The sequence below is a fragment of the Physeter macrocephalus genome, chromosome 14 (assembly GCF_002837175.3).
Source record: "Physeter macrocephalus isolate SW-GA chromosome 14, ASM283717v5, whole genome shotgun sequence".
Classification (NCBI taxonomy): domain Eukaryota; kingdom Metazoa; phylum Chordata; class Mammalia; order Artiodactyla; family Physeteridae; genus Physeter; species Physeter macrocephalus.
This window is the reverse complement of record NC_041227.1, coordinates 77149237-77164646: the sequence shown is the minus strand read 5'-3', so window position 1 is coordinate 77164646 and position 15410 is coordinate 77149237. Positions and strand designations below refer to the sequence as shown.

At 62.5% G+C, this 15410-nt stretch overlaps 1 protein-coding gene across 1 annotated transcript; it reads right to left on the bottom strand.

Annotated features, from left to right (window-relative positions):
• Positions 1–2857: 2857 nt before the first annotated feature.
• Positions 2858–15404, bottom strand: ZNF316 (zinc finger protein 316). Its single transcript, XM_024123246.3, has 5 exons — positions 14649–15404; positions 13683–13807; positions 12690–12816; positions 12033–12146; positions 2858–5300 (listed from the first exon to the last, which is right to left on the bottom strand). The coding sequence occupies exons 1-5, from the start codon at positions 15007–15009 to the stop codon at positions 2986–2988; spliced, it is 3042 nt and encodes a 1013-aa protein (XP_023979014.1). The 5' UTR covers positions 15010–15404; the 3' UTR covers positions 2858–2985.
• Between the last annotated feature and the right edge of the window lie 6 nt (positions 15405–15410).

Below are 15410 nucleotides of genomic sequence, written 5' to 3'. Positions count from 1 at the left end.
AGCAATAAAGGTTAAGTGGAGACCAGAAGGCGTTCAGGGCCTCATGACTCTCAAAGCACCAGCTTTCATGGGTCACGTCTCACGGGGCACGGGGGGCTTCCCTTCCTCCCTGGCAATGATGGGAGATGCTAGACGGACATCTGTGGAAGGAGTCAGGACTCCAGGAATTTGGAAATCCTCTCAAAACCAGGAAGCCTGTCTGCTTTTTCTCTATGACCATCAGAATGGCCGTATTTCCCCTCTAAAATAAAGTATCTGGCTGGATAACTGTACGCTCTATCAGGGAATAACTTAAGTTTTCTGAATAGACTCTAAGATCCTCAAGGCCACACCCATTTTAAACTAGGTCTTAATGCCCATCTGCCACTGAAATACTGGCTTCTGTTCTGATGCCTCCAAATCACACTTGAAAAGCAAATTTACTTCATACTTCATATTTTTCAAACCTAGGGGGAAAGGATGGGAGGGTCAGATCTGGTCGTGGGGACACCAGGTGGTGAGAAGTCAATAAATCAGTTCAAAGGAAGGTGTCTGGGGCCCCGGGGGGCGGGGTGTGTGTGTCTGTGTGTGTGTGTGCGCGTGCTCTGCCCTGGCACAGAGCAGGTGAGCCTGGGGCCCCGGGGGGCGGGGTGTGTGTGTGTGTCTGTGTCTGTGTCTGTGTGTGCGTGTGCGCGCGCGCGCGCGCGCGCTCTGCCCTGGCACAGAGCAGGTGAGCCTGGATAAACCCACGTGGCTTTGGGGCCTCAGAACAGGGGTCTGGACCACCAGGAAGGGGACCTGGCTGAAACAATCCTTCACACGTCAATGTCCCGATATAGGTGTGTGTGCACATTACAAGAAGCAGGTGGCAGTGTGCGGGCCCACTGGGGACTCCCGGGAAGACACAGTGGACACAGGTGGCAGGGGCCAAAGCTCTCTTGGGCTGACTCCTCACAGGCCAATTCTAGTTTCTAAGAAGAGAAACTTCTAAAGATCGTTTGCAGGAACAAGGTGGGCCTGACGCCTTGCAGGGCCTCCCCGAGGGCCCCAAGGAGCGGCAACAACACGGAATCCAGTCACAAAGCTCGTTTGTCCACTCTTTATTAAAGCTAGGTCCTCCTGCTGACAGCTGCGGGGCGGGGCGGCTTGGGCTCAGGAGGGGCACCGAAGGCGGGTACTCAGGGCTGTGCCAGGCAGGACGGGCGCAGACGGGCCCTCGGTCCCACGGGGCTGGCGCACCTTGCCCTGGACCCTCCCTGAGGCGCCTTCTCGCAGCAGGGAGAGAGAGCCCAGGGACAGGCGGCACCGCCCAGCGCTGCCGGCGCCTCTGCGGGAACCCCTGTCCTCCTCAGCACCCCGCCCACCCCCGCCCTCACCCAGCCAGGCCCATTCTTACCACCACCGTCCAGGCCCCCTTCCCGCCCGCCCCAGCCTCTAAGCGCCCGGCTGCTGGCTCTCAGGCCCCAGGGCCATGTCTACGCTAAAACAGAAGGAACTAGGTCTAAAAGGGAATGCGGCTGCTTCAGAATTTCAGTTTTCTGGCCCCATTCACACTGGCCCAAAAAGCGTTAAAGGGAGCGGAAGTCTTGCAGGTGACCCGGTGGCTCGAAAGAGCCCAGCCTGGAAGGTGCAGCGCCGGCCGGCTGCGGGCCTTACATAGCTGGACACTTGGCCAGTCACTGAGCCACGGGCTCAGGTCCGAACCCCCAGAGGTGTACCACCGCCGTGCAGACAGCCCAGCCCACGGAGCCTCCAGTCCCTGCCCGCTCTGTGAGATGGGACCCTAACCAGAATCACCACTCGCTTCTAGTGTAGGAATGGCAGCAGCAGAGTTAAAGGGACCCGAGGAGGTCATAAGGCCCTAAAGCTGGGAGGTAAGAAACAACCCTACTGCCAACCTGTCACTTTACGCTTGTCTCTTAAATCTAAATGAGCGGCGGGCTCACAAGAGCAGGGCCCCGTGTGTCCACCCACTCAGGGAGAGGTGGCAGCCAGGGAGCCGAAGGCCGGGGCCCCTGGCTGCTGGGCTGCCCGAGGATCTCCGAGTACGCCGCCTCCAGAGGTCCCAGGCGCGAGTACCAAAGGACTCAGAGGGGAGGCTGAAACTAACACCCACACGGCCGGGCTGCTCTCGGTGCTCAAGTGGGGTGAAGACAGCGAGCGACTCTGGGGAATAAGGCTTCAAACTCCCTGGGGACCCTGCGAACACCTGCAACCCATCTGCCTGGGGCCACAACTTGGTTTCCGGCTTTCTCTCCTCCTCCCAGATTGTTCGGGCCATACAAACCATGGAAGTAAATATCCACAGTCGACACCATAAAAGCTTTCCCAGGAGCATCTCCACTTCGCCCCCCACCCCGGATTAGGGAGGAACGCCGTCCTTTGAAAACCCACGAGGCTTCCCCTCGCCACGCGCGCAGTCCTCAAAACTTTCTGGACATACTCGAAAGACCAGAAGGTCCCTGAAGTCTCCCGCTGAGGAACTGGAAGAAGTCATCAGCCAAAGCCACGGGAGTCGCCATATGCTCTGCCCTTGACCACCCCACCCTCCCTTGATGCAAGGGCTTCCCCTCCCTCGCTGTAAAACCCAGTTACTAACTCACAAGCCACCGTCCCCCGGGCCACCCATATCGGAATCCAAGTAAAATAAATAACACTTCGCCTGCCATCCCTACCGCTTGGCCTCACCGCATCGATCCAGTGATGTCGCAGTCTCTTGTCGGGGTGGCCGCCCCCTGTCCCCATCTGCTCCGAGCGCAGCTCTCCTCTCCCCCTGCGCCCCCCGTACGGCCATCTGAGCTCGGCGGCCGGTTCTCTGGGGCCGGGCAGGAGGGAAGCCCGAGGCCGGGGGGCGGTGCACCGGGGCTGAGGGGAAGGCACCGCGCCAGGACTGGGACCCTCAGCCCCCTGAGGCCAGAAGAGCAAGGGGCCGGCGCGCAGCGGCCGGCGCTCGAGCCGCAAGGTGCCGGTGGCCTAGCGGGCTGCGCCTCCGTCGGCCTGGGGCCCTCACATGATGCTCTCCTCGTAGGCGCCCGAGGGCCCCGCGAACGCGGCCGTCGGCTCGGAGCCGAAGCTCGTTCCGCCTGCGAACTCCAGCAGGGTGCTGCCGCGCTCCCCGGGCCCGGTCCCCGCGCCCGCGCTCGGCGGCCCCTTAGCGGGTGCCTCGGCCTTGGGCGCGGGGGCGGCCGGCATCTGGCCGGGCGCGCCCGCCGTGCCGCGGTGCGTCTTCATGTGGGTGAGCAGGTGCGAGCTCTGCGAGAAGCGGCGGCCGCAGTTGGCGCAGGCGTAGGGCCGCTCGCCCGTGTGCGTGCGCTGGTGTGTCACGAGCACCGAGCGCTGCGAAAACCGCTTGCCGCACTCGGGGCACGGGAAGGGCCGTTCGCCCGTGTGGCCGCGCCGGTGCTTGGCCAGGTTGGAGCGCTGCGCGAAGCCGCGGCCGCAATCGGTGCAGCGGAAGGGCTTCTCGCCCGTGTGCGTGCGCCGGTGCCGCTTGAAGTCCGAACTGTGGCCAAAGCCCTTGCCGCAGTCGGGGCAGCGGTGCGGCTTCTCCTCGGCGTGCGCCCACTGGTGTCGCGTCAGCGCCGCGCTCTGCCCGAAGCGGCGGCCGCATTCGCCGCACGCGTAGGGCCGCTCGCCCGTGTGCGCGCGCCCGTGCGCCGTCAGGTGCGCGCGCCGGCTGAAGCCCGCGCCGCACACGCCGCACACAAAGGGCTTCTCGCCCGTGTGGCCGCGCACGTGCGCCGCCAGGTGCGAGCCGCGGGCGAAGCGCGCACCGCACTCGGGGCACGGGAAGGGCCGCTCGCCCGTGTGCGTGCGGCGGTGGCGCGCCAGGTGCGAGCCGTACACGAAGCTCTTGCCGCAGTCGGCGCAGCGGTGCGGCCGCTCGCCCGCGTGGTAGCGCTGGTGCTTGGCCAGCGCCGCGCGGCGCCCGAACGTCTTGCCGCAGTCGGAACATATCCACGGGCTCTCCTCCTCGGCCAGCGCGGCAGGCGCAGGCTCCGCCAAAAGCCCCCCGACTGCAGGCCCGAACGCACGCAGGCCGCCGCCGCCCCCAGGCCCAGCACCGCCGCCGAAAGGGTCGCAGGCCAGCCCCGCGCCCTCTACCAGGGAGAGCCGGCCCCCCAAGGGTCCGGGCACGGGGCGCCCGTCGGTCGACAGCCGCTCCGCGAAGTCCGGGAGGCCCAGGATCGGAAAGCCATCCGGGTGGAGCCAAGACTTGGGGTGCATGGGAAAGTGGAAGCCGAGCGGGTGCGAGGAAGGGCCTTCGCCCTCCCCCAGGCCGTTGCCCAGCCCCAGAAACCGCCTGTCCGGCTCGGGGTCGTCCTTTCTCCCGGGGGTGGGCGCCTCCATCGCCGCCTCTCTCGCCTCGGCCTCTCCCTCGGCCTCTCCGTCCGCTTCGTCAACTTCAGGCCCCTCGGGCCCGGCTTCAGCCTCCTCGGGCCCCGCCGAGGGCACTGTCTCACAGGGCTCGCGCCGAGGGCCGTCGCCGCCGGGCTCCACGCAGCCACCGCCCCGTCGATGGCGCTGGAAGTCGGCGCGGAGGCGGAAGGCCTGGCCGCAGTCGGGGCAGCAGTGAGGCCGGTCGGCCGTGTGCACGGCCTGGTGCCGCGCGAGCGCCGAGCTCTGGCTGAAGCTGCGGCCGCAGTGCGGGCAGGGGTAGGGCCGCTCGCCGGTGTGCGTGCGCTGGTGCGTGACCAGGTAGGAGCGGCGCCCGAAGCCCGCGCCGCAGAAGGCGCAGCGGTAGGGCCGCTCGCCCGTGTGGATGCGCCGGTGCGTGACCAGGTGCGACTTGTACACGAAGCGCTTGCCGCAGTCCGGACACGGGAAGGGCTTCTCGCCAGTGTGGGTGCGCTGATGGATGGCCAGGTGCGAGCGGTACACGAAGCCCTTGCCGCACTCATCGCAGCCGAAGGGCTTGACGGCCGCGTGGTAACGCTGGTGCTTGGCCAGCCGGGACCGGTGCGGGAACACTTTACCGCACACGTCACACGTCGTCTCCGGCCGCCCGGCTGGAGCGGCCACCGCGGCCGGGAACGCCCAGGGCGCCAGCAGGCTCGCGCCCGGCTCCCGGCCCTGCAGAAAGGGCTTCGCCTCGGACCCCTCGGCCAGGACCCCGAGGCCGCTGGGGTCAAGACCCCACCCCTCTGGAGTCCGCGCCGAATCCGAGTCGTCGGGGCCCCAGGTCCCAGGCACGTCCCCCACGCCGTAGGCCGCGGACCACAGCCCTGGGGGCTCGTTCTCCTCCTCGGCCACCTCTGCCAGGAAGTCCTCGTCGTCGTCCTCCTCGTGGTCCTCTATGTCGTCGGTCCAGAACCAGGCCCCTGAAGGCGACAAGGGAAGTCCAGGAGAGAGAGGTGAGACGAGGCCGTGACAGAAGCCCCTTACAGACTCCTGCTCCTGTAAGGAGTGATTTCTGCGGGACCCCAGGCTCTTGCAGCACGGAGCCCAGGGTCAGGGTGCCTCTGTTCCACGGGAGTGAGAGGTGGTGCACGCCTTCTCCCTGAGTTAGGAGGAACTGTGCAGACAGGAGAAATGCACACGCGGGTGTCCCTCCTAGGAAGGCTGGGGTTCCCTCACCTCGTGGACTCTCCTCAAATGGCCTCAACTAATCCCTTTTCCAGACCTCCAGCTCCCTTCAGGGCTTGCCACCCTGCTGAGAATAGGGACACCTACGAATTGGGTGACCTTGCCTGTGGATTCCTGTGAGACCAGGGGTCAAGCCCAAAACAGGGGTCCAGGGCCCAGAAAAATAGACGGAGACGCCAGGTCTGTTTTCCCCAAAGCCCCTTGTCTCCTGGAGAACTCCACCCCCCCGCCCCCGGCCTGCTTGGCCCAAGGCAGCCAAGACTCCAGCACCAGCACGGCCACTGAGGACCTGCCTTTGTAACACCTAAGCTTTGCTTAGCATCCCTCCTCTGGATCTCTCCACCAGTCTCAGGCTGGCCGGCATCCAGGGCTCTCCCTCCCACCCCCAGAGCACAGCCAGAAAAGGCTGCCCTGGGCCAAGGAGACCTAGAGGGGCCTGTAGGCCCCAGCTCTCTGCACTCACCCTAAAAGGCTCCAGCAACTGTGCAGGCACAGCCCAGCCTCCCCGCTAAGCCTCTCTGAAACTTGGCTTTCTGAGTGGCTGTGCGCTTGGGAAACGGTCCCAAATTGACTAAGACTGGGTGAACTGCAAACATCTTCCCATCACAGAAGGCTAAGGACCCGCCTTGGGGTCCTGCAATCCATCCCTCCTCCACCAAGCAGCGCCCTGACCTCTCCCTTCAGTGCAGCGTAAGAATAGGGATTTGGTGTGTGAAACAGAGTGAAGTGCCTGCCATCGTGATACACCCAGGAGGGAACTAGTATCGGGCTGGCCAAAAAGTTCATTCGTGTTTGTCCGTAAGATGTTATGGAAAAACCTGAACGAACTTTTTGGCCAAGCTGATATTTACAAAGCAGGCACTAAGTCACACAACAAACAGGAAAAAAGGCCTAGTCCATGGCAGCCCAGGTGTTCCGGAGAAACTGCGTGCCAACTTCCTCGGGTACACCTTGCCCCGTGTGTGTCTACCGTGGCCGCATACACTGTACTCCACCTCACGATCCCAGCACCTGGAAGGTTCAAGCTCCCACACAGAGGCAGGAATCCCCTTTCCCAGCACTCCCGGGTCCCCTGCCGAGGCTGTGGCCGGTGTCAGCCATCACCTGACTGGGTGGGCCTTCATCGCTGAGTCCTGTCCCCAAGGAAGGGCCGGAGCCCAGGAGGGATGCCCGTCCTGACTCGGCCCTGGTCCTGTGTTCTATATGGCATCCCAAACATATGGTGATAAATCACATGGGAAAACACAGCACAGTGCTGAGTGACGTAAAGCCAGACACAGAACTGCACGGACATGATTTCTGCTCTGAAGAAAACGCGTATAAAGGGATACCAAAACGGGTTATTTTACTTCTTCACACTTTGCAATACTTTCTAAGTTTTCTGTAGTTAGTAATAATATACTATTATAGTAAAAATAAGCTTTAAATAAAGGACAGTGGTTTCCTGTTACTAAGCCGAGTTCATCTCCAACTGCCACCCACAGTGAGCGAGGGATGAGAAGTGGCTGAACAGCGCGGAAAAGGCCCCGCTCCTCACTCTGAAGCCTGGAGCACCCCTGAGGGGAGCTGGTGCAGGGACAGGCAGTTTGGGCCCACGGTCAGATTAGCTGGAAATTCTTCCAGTGAGTCTCAGAAAGGCTTTTCCCTAAGACTCTGGTGAGTGCCTGGAGTAGTTTTAATTGAAGAGTCCCTAAGGCAGGGGGATTCAAGCTGGGGAACAAGTACAATGTCTTCGTGGGATGAATGTACCCCAGGACCCAGCCAAGGGTCAGTGGCACTTGATGGATAGAAGTGGACACCCAGGCCAAATGAGGGCCCGCCAGCTGGCAGCCTCAGCTACTGAGAGCCGGGGGACAGGCTAGGTCCCAACGACTCATCCACAACACCTCTTCCTTGGGGTCTGAGAGTAGCAAAGCCCCCCACTTGGGGAGGTGATCCTGTGCCCTGCCCCCACCCCAAACATCAAACAATGCTGAGCTCTGCAGAGGGGGCTGATCCTAGGAGGGGACCTGACCTCATCACTGGCTCTGGAGCTGGCATGGCCACTTGTCCAAAAATGAGAAAATATTAAACATAAGGCAAGTTGGTAGAGGCCACCACTGACACTGAGTAAAGGACAAGAAGGGCATCCAGGTCCCTGGCAGTCAGAGCTGGCTGCACCCCGAGACAAGATCTCTGGAAAGTAGCAGGGCCACCAGAGAGGACTCAGGGGGACAGCAGCCTGCCTCCAGGCCAGGCTCTGTTCTCATCTTCTGCCACCAAAGTGGCCCAGGATCTGGAGGTCTGGGCCCCCGGGCGGGGGTGTCCACTGTCGGGGTTACCCCCGGCTGTAGTGGAGACAGGGTTCCCAGGGGGTTTGCTAGCGCCCCGGATGCAAGCCTATTTTGGATCCAAGTGAGGACCCGTCAGGTCTCCTCGTGAGACCGGGGCCGAGGCAGAGGAGATGCTCTGACAAGGGGGTCGGGGGGGAGGGCCCTTCCCAACAGTGGCCCAGAAGGTCAAACACAGCTGCCTCTTCCAGAACCCACAGGGGGAGAGCGGACAAGTGGACCCTGGGGAGGGGAAGCTGGCATTTCATCTCCCTGAGACGTCCGCTCCTAAGGACTCTGACACTGGATGAGGATTAGCTGGGCCAGGGCCCGCGCTCCGAGCCTGATGACACTCGCGGGGGCCCACCAGCGGCCCTGTGAGCAGACCCCCAAGGCGCCCCCGGTAAGTGCTTATTCAGGCACGAATAAACGGCCTCGGGGAGGAGGAGGCCCCGCAGCCACCTGCCTGGCGCACCTGCTCCCTGAGCTGCTGGGAGGTGGCCCGACCCCCGCTCTGCCCCGAGAACCGAGCCAAGGGTCTCTATGACTCCTACGCCGAGCACCGTCTGCCCCCGTCCTGTCCTGTCCCCGAGACCTGACCCCGGGCCTGGCCTCACGGTGAGTCAGCCGCAGGTCTGTTCTGACTAACCCCTCCCCGAGGAACCCAGCCACGGCACAGGGCCCAGAAGGCAGTCGTGTGCGTGAAGTCGGCGACTGCTCCGGACCCTCCGGCCAGACCGAGACTCAGGGTGGGCTTGGGGAGAGCCCCGCCCCCAGGGACAAAGGCAGGACATGGACAAGGGGGTGGCCAAAGCTGCAGGCGGGCTTCTTCCTCCCCGTCCGGCTGCCATCAGTAGCCCCTCCTCCCCTCTGAGCAGGAATCCGGTCACCCGGGAGGTGGTGGCTCCCGGCAGGGCTGGGTTTCTGCGATGGATCTGTCCTCCCCGCTGCAGGGTCCTCAGGCTGACACATCTTCCAGGAGGGGGTCCTCCCCTGAGCTCCTCTCCAGAACCACGGATCGTGCTCACCAAGCGTCAGATTCTCTCATTTTGGTGTGCTTTCACCTGACTGCTTTCAAACTCTCCCTCCCTCCTTTCCTGCGTAATGCTTAGGCCGGTTCGATTCTGCCTATCATACTTCTCTTCTGTCTTTCTCTTTCACACGAGGGGCAGGAACAGCAGTCAAGGAGGGGGATCATCCGTCCAGCACTGTGGAGACGGCACAGGTGTGAACAAAACACAGTAAGCTCTTACAGAGTCTGCTGGAGGAAGCGAGGAAGCGGGCACCTGGGCAGGACCACCCCAGGCCTCGCTGAGGGCCGCGGACGCAGGGAACGTCCTGAAGCGACGTGGGGGGTCCTGACGTCAGGGCGGTCAGAGGGCACACACGACTCAAGTGGGACCTACACACCGAGCCAGCCACACGAAGCTCACTCCAGGCGGAGAAGACAGCGGGCACAAAGCCCCGGGGCAGCTGAGAGCTTGAAGAGAAAGGCTGTCGGTGGAGCTGAGCCTGAAGAGCTCCGGGCGTGTGAGGGGTGCAGGCCCCCAGGCCGCAGAGAATCCCAGATACTGTGCCGAGTGCCCGGGGAAGTCTGGGGTGGGGGGCAGCCAGCAGCTCAGGGACACCTGCGGCCACACGCCTGACCACCTCATGCCTGGGCCAGGGGTGGGGTGAGGAAGGCAGAGGGGCAAGGACCACGTGGGCCCCAGCTGGGCCCACCACGTGCCAGGAACGCTGCAGGAGGGGCCCGGGGTAGGAGGCGTGGTGCCGCTTCAGGTTTAGCTCACTCTGAGATGCCCTCAGACACCCAAGTGGAGACGTCAAGCAGGCGGTGGGACAGACAAGGTCAGAGCTGGAGAGAGAGGCTGAGAGTGGGCGGGTTAGGACAAGCAGCACCTAAGGCCCTAGCTGGGGTCACCTGGAGAGGGGAGAGGAGAGGACACAGAGCTGCCCCGGGGCTTGCAGACATGCAGCGGCCGGTGGGGAAGCAGCCAGAGGCAGCAGAGAGACCAGGGGCACGTGGGGTCCATCCTGCAGAGCAGAAACGCTAATGCGACGAGGAAATAAGGCCAGAGCACCAGGCCCAGGTGACGAGGGCATCCTCAGCCGCAGGAAATAGGGTTCAGCCACGGGCAGGGATCTTCCAGGCGACCACACCGGGCGTTTGTAAGGAATGGGGGAGCGTACTCTCTCAGCCGGGTGAGGAGAGAGGTGGCAGGTAATGGGTGAGGACCAGGGAGCGGGAGGTGGTGGTCGAGGGGAGCCAGAGCCAAGGAGGCTTTAATTCAGCACTCAGAGGCGCCGGGGCACCTGAGTGGGCACGTTTGGCCAGAGTCCAAACCTTATGTGTGGCCCAACTTGTTAAGAAGCACGAGAGATGAATATGCTCGTGTTCTGCAAGACTATGATCTAGAAATACAAAAACTCTGCCAGGCTCGAAGCACCGGCTGTCCTGCCCAGACCCAGCAACTCGCAACTTTCAACTGGCTCAGCTGCACAGAGATGAGCGCAGGGAGAAGAGGGGAGGAAGGCACTTGGCACACAGGCTACAGCGACAGCTCAGAGGGGAGACCTCAGATGCATTCGCTCTGCCCGAGCTGACCCCAGCCTTCGCTACCACAGCCCCTCCCAGGAGACAGGTGACACGTGGAAGACTGTGTCTGCACCCTGCACCCACCTCAGCTCCACAGGGGAAGCCGGAGGTGCTGGCCCCGCGAGCCCGCCCCTTCGGCGAGCCGCCAGTCCCCAGCTAGGTTCACAGAGCACGTTGTGGGGACCACCCAGGCTCGAGCCTGCAAAAGGATCCACCCCGGGCCCCTCCAAGAAGCATGGAGAACAGGGGCACGTCCAGACCACGTCTGGAGAGACTGGCCAGTGGAGGCCTACAGCCCCTTCCTCTCCAGGTGGCTTTTCAGATCTGTGCCCAGAAACAGGGCACACCTCCCATTAGACCCTCCGAGAAACATCACCTACATCCCAGTCTCAGCCTGCGGGCAGCAACAACGTTTTTTCCAGCCAGAGCCCTCCTGATTCTGAAGGCCGGGAGACATTCCAAGAGGGTCCCAGAGAATGTGGAGACCTAGGGCAGGAAGGCCACCCCGAAACACAGTGGAAAGTAAGGCCCGAGGCCTGAACCCATTGTGGGCAAGTGACTTAATCACTACTTTAAAAGTCAGTTTCCTTGACTGTAAAGTGAGACCAATAATCCCTGCGCTGCTCCTTCACAGCGCTGTTACAAGGGCAGAGAGCACACAGGGAAATACTCTGAAGAGTACACGTGTAGGCACAGCACTGCCTATGTTCTTCTGTATTTTATTTTAAAACCTCTACAAGCCGCTCCCAGTCTATCCAAGCACGTGAGTGGCACGAGACATCCAGAGCCCCGCACTAGGCTGGCATCACCCGAGACCAAAGCCAAACACACACACCGTGCAAGGGCCTCCGCTGAAGCTCTGACACACGGGGAACAGCTCACAAACCTCCACGGAGCACCTCCACAGAACCAGTGGTCCGACGGCCTCGGGTGGGAAACTGGGAGTTTTGTTCAAACTCTTTATCCTCCAGATGAATAAAAATGAGGCCCAGAAAGCTGGAGGAACAGGGCCAGAGCCAGGTCCGAGGTCTCAGAGAGATCCGACACCCTGGACGCTTCCTGTATGTCTCTCTCCAAAATCTCCTCTCTGGAAGGTCCAGGGCTGCCAGCCCAGGCCCTGACCCTGGGCCGCCCAGGGAGAGGAGATGGCCAAACGGGCGGGGAAGCCGTTCAATCCTGGGAGCCGGGAGCCCAGCTCCAGCACTTCAGGTCAACGGTCTGCTGCTCACCGGGCCCCTCTGAGCCGGTAACTTGACAACTGACCCTCACACACACAAAAACAATCAGAGGCTCAAGGCAGGGACAGGGCATCATTGTTAAAGATTCGTAACAGGAGCCTCCAGGTTCTCTAAAGACTCCCCAGCCTTTGGGCCTCTGCAGACCAGAACCAAGAGGAGCCAACCCACAAAGGCAGAGGTGAGCCCCCGGTGCCGCTGTGTCCCCACAGAGGCCCCCCAAGAGCGCAGAGCAGCGGCACCAGGGCCGCGCGCTGGGGCCGCAGTGCAGAGCGAAGGCAGAGGCCGACGTCTGGCGAAACCCACGAGACTCTGTGTCACGCTCACCTGTGTAGACGCCGGTGACGATGTCTCCCTCCTCGGGACGGGGGCCATCCGGGACCCAAGGCTCCTCTCCTTGCTCCAGCCGGAAGATCAGATCCGGCTTGGGGATTGGGTATCCTGCCCCGGAAAAAACAGGCAGCAGCTGCAGGGCTGCGCCTGCAGGCCCTGCCCTCACCCACACAGCACTGCCACCACTGGGTCCTCTCCGGCCTTTCCAGGACCAGCCTTCCCGCCTCCCCGCCTGCGCTGGGAAATCCCACACTCCCTTCTCTCTGGAGCGCTGCCCTGACCCCCACCTCCCCTGTCCAGCCCGCTCCACACACTGCCATCTTCAGGGTGCCCGCCCTTCTCCTCCATCACCTGACTCCTCACCCCTTGAGGCCTCTGAGGAGTGTACAGCACAGAGACCAGAGCGGCACTGCAGCTCCCCAGAACGTGTCCACCTGGGTCATGGCGCTGCTGGGCCATAGCGGGCCCCCCCGCCAAGACACTCCCCGGCCCAGAAGCCAGGCTGGTCCCTAGGGCTTCCCTGGGAGGCAGGCTGGCTCCAGCACCTCCTTCTCCAAAACCCTGGGGCTCCAGAAACCACGCTCTCAGACAGCTAAGCCCCTGGCAGCCATCGCGCCAGGATGCCTCTTGGGGACGAAAGGCTCTGCTCACCCAAGGACACCAGGATCCCATAGTTCTCCTGCATGACTTCCTTGTAGAGCTCCCGCTGGTCCGCATCCAGCCTTTCCCACTCCTCCAGGGAGAAATACACAGCCACATCTTCAAAGGTCACCAGCCCCTGGAAAACAAAGAACCCCGGCCGCTGCCCTACACTGCCCCGGCGAGCGGCAGGGGCGCCCCACGAGGAGAGGACAGGAGCGTCCCACGAGGAGAGGACAGGAGCTCACTTCAGCGGACACTGAGCTGACCCTGCAACGTGGAGGCCACGGGGACACAGCCCAGCAGCCGCAAGTCTACAAACAGCCGACGGAACGAGGGGCTCGCAGGCCTGTCACAGCCCTGGGAGGCAAGAACCCCATTCCCACCCAGAGATTAGGGGCTCAGGCTCAGAGAGGGAGAGCGCTCAGCTCCGACGGGGCAGAGGCCGGACTCACACTGAAGTCCAGAGACAGTGAAGCCCAAGACCCCATGTATGCGCTGCACGGGCACCTCGCCCCCTCCCACTTCACTGTCTGCCTCAAGCCAGAGGTCACATCGGTGGCGCGAGGGCCCGTGCCTTGCAGGACAAGTGGCACCAACTAAACTGAGTGTGGGCACTGGCGCCCAATCTAACGGGGCTCAATCGGAAACCAGAGCCTGGACAGGTGGCAGGCACTCCAGGAAAGGGCACAGCTTGACCCTGGGGGAGAGCCAGGGCTGACGGAACTGTGCAGGCTGCAGGCGAGCTGGTGGTGGGCAACGTGATCAGGACACTCCAATGGCCGGGGAAGGGCCGGGCCCCAGGAGAGCGGAACCGTGTCCCACGGGTTTGGGGCCGGAGACTCCCCGCTGCTTCCTGCGGCCCCGTCCTGGCCCACAGCCTGGGCTCGGCCTGAGGACCACAGTGCCACTGCCCTGCCAACAGGGGTCTCCAGGACAGCGGGTGCCAATCCCCCTGGGGAACCCAGACTGGGTAACTGAGCCCCAAATAAAGGGGCGGCTCACCTGAGACCCAGATGTCAGGAAATCGTCCTCATCCTCTTCCTCCTCTTCTTCGTCCTCGTCCTCGTCCTCGTCCTGCTCCAGGTCCTCATCCCTCGACATGGCTGGAGCCCGGGGGGCCTGCAGGGCTGAGGGGAGAGACCTCTTGGGGGCCAGCCTTTAGCATCAGGCCTCACTGCCCTGGCCGACGTCCGTCCATCCAGCTGCCAGGGTCAGCAGCTCCTGGCCACTCCCCCTTTTCAAAACCTGGGCCCTGGGCTTCCCTGGTGGCGCAGTGGTTAAGAATCCGCCTGCCAATGCAGGGGACACAGGTTCAAGCCCTGGTCCGGGAAGCTCCCACATGCCACAGAGCAACTAAGCCCGTGCGCCACAAATACCGAGCCTGCGCTCTAGAGCCCGCGAGCCACAACTACTGAGCCTGTGTGCCCCAACTACTGAAGCTCACATGCCTAGAGCCCGTGCTATGCAACAAGAAAAGCCACAGCAATGAGAAGCCTGTGCACCACGACAAAGAGCAGCCCCTGCTTGCCACAACTAGAGAAAGCCTGTGCACAGCAACGAAGACCCAACGCAGCCAAAAATAAAAATAAATCAATGAAATAAATTTTTTTTTTTTTTTTTTTTTTTTTTTTTTGCGGTACGCGGACCTCTCACTGCTGTGGCCTCTCCCGTTGCGGAGCACAGGGTCCAGACGCGCAGGCCCAGCGGCCATGGCTCACGGGCCCAGCCACTCCGCGGCATGTGGGATCTTCCCAGACCGGGGCACGAACCCGTGTCCCCTGCATCGGCAGGCGGACTCTCAACCACTGCGCCACCAGGGAAGCCCTAAATAAATAAATTTTTTTAAAGAAGAAAACACCCTGGGCCCTGCCACTCCAGCTGCACCCCGTCGGGTCAAAGAGCTCTTCCAGGCCTGCCCACCCAAGCCACCCCTAACTTCCTCCCCGAAGACGAGCTCCTTTTTCTTACCCTTTTCCTGAAGACCTGGGGACTCGGCATCCCCACCGCAGCTAAGGCGTTCCCGGGTCCCCGACGCCGGACTCTGCTCTTCTGCCACCACCGCCTCCGCATCGGCGTCCTCCGCCTCCGCCTCCACCTGCTGCCCCGGCCCTGCCTGCACCCCGTCCGCCTCCAGCTCCTCTGCCACCTCTCCCACGGCCTCGTCCTCCTCGGCCTCCACCACCATCACCTCCTCCTTCGCCAGCTCCCCCTCCTCTTCCCCCTTTTCTTCCTCCTCTTCTTCCTCCTGATCAGGATCACATTCCGACCCGTCCTCCGCCCTCTCCCGCTGGGCAGCTGGGGAGTCTGGAGTCGTGTGAAGGGCCGCCATCGTCTCTGGAAGGGAGCCTCAGCTCGGCCTGCAACACAGACAGGCGACGGTGACCAGCCGCCCGGCACGCAGCCCTCTGACGGAGGTGGGGTTGGTTTGCCCCGCGATACAGTAACAGCACCGGAGCTGAGGCACGACTGGAGCTCTTTCCACGATCTCATGTGGCACAACCTAGATTCTGTAACAGAAAAGCTGCCAAAGAGCCCCTCACCGTGAGCCCCGTTACGCGGCCTCAGCTCTTTCTTGCAGGCAACGACAGGCCTGGTGTGAACTGCCATGCTTTCTTGGAGTAAGCCAGGGATTAATCCCAGGTTTTTATCCTCAAGAACATGGAAGCATCAAGTCCGGGCAACACGCCCGAGGGTGGCCCAGCCTGCGTTTAGCTGAAACGGGTGCACACA

Coding starts and splice junctions, on each gene's coding strand:
- ZNF316 (XM_024123246.3), bottom strand. CDS start 15,009: ATGGCGGCCCTTCACACGACTCCAGACTCCCCAGCTGCCCAGCGGGAG. Junction 13,808..14,648: donor CCCAGGTCTTCAGGAAAAGG/GTAAGAAAAAGG, acceptor CTCTCCCCTCAG/CCCTGCAGGCCCCCCGGGCT. Junction 12,147..12,689: donor TGGGATCCTGGTGTCCTTGG/GTGAGCAGAGCC, acceptor TTTCCGGGGCAG/GATACCCAATCCCCAAGCCG.